We start from the raw sequence: 4,157 nt of genomic DNA, 5'->3' as shown, positions 1-4,157 counted from the left end.
ACATGTGATGAAACCAGGTCAGTCACATTGCTCTCTTACAGGTTCTTTTGCTAGTCATTCAGTTTTTATACTCCGTGTTGGGCTGAGCCATGAATACACCCCCCCCCATGGTGGTCTGGCTAACTGAGGGAGACATTCACACTCTTTTGATGGACTCGGGGATAAACATTGACACCAGCTGATCCACTCAGTTGGTCTGCAGTCACTTGATCCACTCAACTGACATAGCTGTTTATCTAAAACCAAGGTTACCCTCCAGTCATGGTCCCCTTTGTGTTGAGATAAAGTAAGCTTTCTGTGCAACAGCTGTGGTCAGTGACACCCTACCTTATCCCCTGAGCTTCATGGGCACATGCCCCTTGCCCATCTCCCCTGAGCCTTCTTCCATTGTAGGGGTTTATTCGTTGGTCCAAGTGCTATATTCCTCTCTCCTTCTGGAAAACAGAGAATATTCCCACTGCGTCACCGGCCTGAGTGTCCTTAGCTCAGCTCATGGAGCCCAACCCCCTCCTATCCCCACCAAAGAACTGGAAATGGTTGTCACCTTCCTCCATTTACACCCCCCAGCAGAGCAGCACTGACTCCTCTTGAAATCGTTAGCAGAAGCCCCTGCTCTGCATGGCACACTCAGCCAGCACAAAGCGGAGCTCCAGCCAGGGAACTGAACAAAGGTAAAGGAGAGAGGAAAAGTGGGAGGTTCTGTGAGGAAGGCAAAGGGTTTGTCTCCCAGAAGACTGCTCTAATTTGTCCCTTTCCTTTCCTCCTTGGACAGGCCCCCATGCCCAGCGTCAGCAAATGTCCAACAGCAGCTCCTTCAACGAGTTCCTCCTCCAGGCATTTGCAGATACGCGGCAGCTGCAGCTCTTGCACTTCTGGCTCTTCCTGGGCATCTACGTGGCTGCCCTCCTGGGCAATGGCCTCATCATCACAGCCGTAGCCTGCGACCACCGCCTCCACACCCCCATGTACTTCTTCGTCCTCAACCTCTCCCTCCTCGACCTTGGCACCATCTCCACCACTGTCCCCAAATCCATGGCCAATTCCCTGAGCAGCACCAGGGCCATTTCCTACTGGGAATGTGCTGCACAGGTTTTTCATTTTTACTTTCTCTTAGCAACTGAGTATTCTGTTCTCACTGTCATGGCCTATGACCGCTACGTGGCCATCTGCAGACCCCTGCACTACGGGACCATCATGAGCAGCAGAGCTTGTGTCAAAATGGCAGCAGCTGCCTGGAGCACTGGTTTCATCTATGGTCTCCTGCACACTGCTAACACATTTTCCATACCACTCTGCCAAGGCAATGTCCTGGAGCAGTTCTTCTGTGAAATCCCCCAGATCCTCAAGCTCTCCTGCTCAGACACCTACCTCAGGGAACTTGGGCTTGTTGTGGTTAGTGCCTGTTTAGCCTTTGGGTGTTTTGTTTTCATTGTGCTGTCCTACGCGCAGATCTTCACAGTTGTGCTGAGGATCCCCTCTGAGCAGGGCCGGCACAAAGCCTTCTCCATGTGCCTGCCTCACCTGGCCGTGGTCTCCCTGCTTATCAGCACTGCAATGTTTGCCTACCTGAAGCCCGCCTCCCTCTCCTCCCCAATTCTGGATCTGGTGGTGTCTGTTCTGTACGCAGTGGTGCCTCCAACAGTGAACCCTCTCATCTACAGCATGAGGAACAAGGAGCTCCAGGATGCACTGAAGAAACTGGTTCAACTGCTACTACTTCAGCAGCAATAAGCTGCCCATCTCTCCTCACAAGGGATTTCCAATTTACCTGGGCAACTCTTGTGCTTTGGGCATTCTATCTGTGATGATTCTGTTTGTAAATGGTTGAAATCATCCCTCTTCTCCAGCAGCACAAAGCCCATCTGACTGGCCAGAAGCCTTCCGTAAATTTGCATAGCACTGTCTCCGGGCTGGCCTCCCAGTCAGGGTGTCTGTAATAAAAGGGGATTTCCTGAGGACAGTGCCTGAAGGTTGGGCTCTTCTTCCCAAGCTGGAGCCAAGAATGCGCTCAGGGATTTGCACCCGAAAAGGCCCTTTGCTGTGCTTGGGTTTTCCATGGGCTAAGGGGCATGAGCTCATAGGGTGATGTGTTTGGGCAGGAGGGCTGGAGTCAGCTGTAAGTGAGTGGAGACTCACAAAATCAAGTGGAGTCCCCCAAATGTAAAGGGCTAAACCAAAGAATGCACTGAATGAGAGCTCAGAAATCTCAGGAGAAGCAGTGGGCACCCAGCAGGCACAGGGAAGGGAGCCTCAAGAGTGGTTCATGTCATCTAAAAAGAAAAAAAGCCCACATTCATTCTGCCAAATGACACATGTGAACACCTCCTGAGCCATTTGAAATGCCCTGTGTTTGCTTCCAGTATCATCCACAGCCACAGAGCCTGGGAGGGGGTGGTCAGGCGCAATGGTGCTGGTCCAGCTGGGTCTGCCCTGACCAGCACAGCCAGTGCAGAGTCACCCTGTGGCCCCACAGCCCGTTCGCTTTGCACAGCAGCACCACCAGCCTGGAGCCCTGTGGGGAGCACAGGGGAGGGGTGCAGGAATGACCGGCCAGACCAGCATGGAGATACTCACCCGGGGAAAGGCTCTCTGGAGAGCAGGAACATCCAGGGCATGTGTGTGGAGGGGAGGAACACAAAGAGACACCCTTTCCTGTGTGCACTGGCTTGGGGCAGGCGTTTCTGTTGCTGGGGCAGCAGGATCTGCCTGAGCAGCCCTGGGACCAGGACTCTGGGGCTGTCCTGGACAGGGGCTGGGGCTGTGGTGCAAGTGCCCAGAGCTCTGCAGCCACCTGTGGTGGGCACTGCTGTGGGGCCACCCTCAGCCTGGGCTGCTCTGCTGGGTGGTCTGGGGAGAGGGCAGGGGAGGTGGGGAGAGCTGGGGATTTGCTGAGATGGGCTGGAAAGGGCCTGGGAGAGGCAAAACACCAGCAGGCAGCTCCTTTGTGTGAACAGCAGTGTGGGAGCACCCACCAGTGTGCTTGCAGGCAAATGGAGGTCTCCTGGGAAAGGCACCAGGACATGGAGGGTGCAGAAGAGAAGAGCCCAGGGTGTTCCCTGTGTTGCATGGACACACTGGGGAAGCTGCCCCAGGGCCATCATCCTGGACCAGCCCCTCACATGGCCCCTTCCCACTGCTGGCTGCTCACCCCAGCTGTGGGGTGGTGCATGGCCAGCTCCGTCCTCCTGCAGGTCTCCATATCCCGATGGAGGGGAAGAGGCCAGCCTTGCATGGTCACTCTTCTGCACCAGACCCCAGCAGATCTGGGAGCACGGCTGTCTGCTAACAGCCATGGGGGGCCCAGCCCGGACTGGGCAGGGGCCGGGTGCTTGGATCCCCCAGACTCTGGGGGATCATTTCATAATCATTGAATAATACTCCAGCCCTTTCCATGCGCAAGGTCTCTGGTTCCATCTCCAGCTGAGTTCTGGCTTTCCTCACTCCATCCCTGTGTACACGGAGAAGGTCTCAATGGTCCTCCTGGGCAGCCTGTCCCCCTTCCACCCTCTGTGCCCTCCATCCTGGCACCTTGAGTGTTGGTGGTGCTGCTAGGGCAGAGGTGGAATATTACCCATCGTAGCTCTTCAAGGAGATCCCCAGGGAAAAGCTGAGCCCAGTCCCGGCCTCATGCTGAGCCCCAATGAGGCAGAGGGGATCTGCCCTCTCCCAAGTCACCCTGGCAGTACACTGGACAGGTGATGCCTTTGTGGGCAGCCAGGCTCCAGGTTCAGGCTGGATACCAGCTCGAGGGTAGGAGCGCTGGGATTTTCATGCGCTTCCAGTGGTGAAGGCAAGTGGGCACATGCAAGTGCAAAGGCTGGTGGTGGAAAAGGCAGTGTGGGGCTGGTGAAGGCCCTCCCTCTGCTCCCCATGGGGAGGAGAGTCCCCAGGTATTGCTGAGCTCCACTTTGTCCAGCAGGAGGGGAGCACAGGGCAGGGTGGAAGAGGCAGATGGAGCCTCTCAGGATGCATGAGGGAGTTTTCTTACCCCTCTTACCCCCCTTTCTCACCATCTTACCCCTGCTGCTGCCCCAGCCAAGCTCACCCTGCCCTGCCCTAGGAGCTCTCATCCCTGTGCCAGCCGTGCTGGAGCAGAGGCTGAGGAGGTGGAGGTGCCTCAAGCCAAGCTGTGCCTGCCCAGGGGAGCTGGCCCTGAG

The 4,157-nt window shown here is 56.1% G+C and overlaps 1 protein-coding gene across 1 annotated transcript; it reads left to right on the top strand.

The window, feature by feature from the left end:
* Nucleotides 1-813: 813 nt before the first annotated feature.
* Nucleotides 814-1,695, top strand: LOC136994160 (olfactory receptor 14J1-like; the record flags this gene model as incomplete). The annotated part of the gene is made up of 1 exon (XM_067310406.1): nucleotides 814-1,695. A coding segment is annotated over one exon (882 nt), but the record flags the coding sequence as incomplete, so codon positions are not given.
* Between the last annotated feature and the right edge of the window lie 2,462 nt (nucleotides 1,696-4,157).

This window comes from Apteryx mantelli, chromosome 24 (assembly GCF_036417845.1).
Source record: "Apteryx mantelli isolate bAptMan1 chromosome 24, bAptMan1.hap1, whole genome shotgun sequence".
Lineage (NCBI taxonomy): Eukaryota > Metazoa > Chordata > Aves > Apterygiformes > Apterygidae > Apteryx > Apteryx mantelli.
Note: the sequence above shows the minus strand (reverse complement) of the source record. Positions and strands in the feature narration are given on the sequence as shown.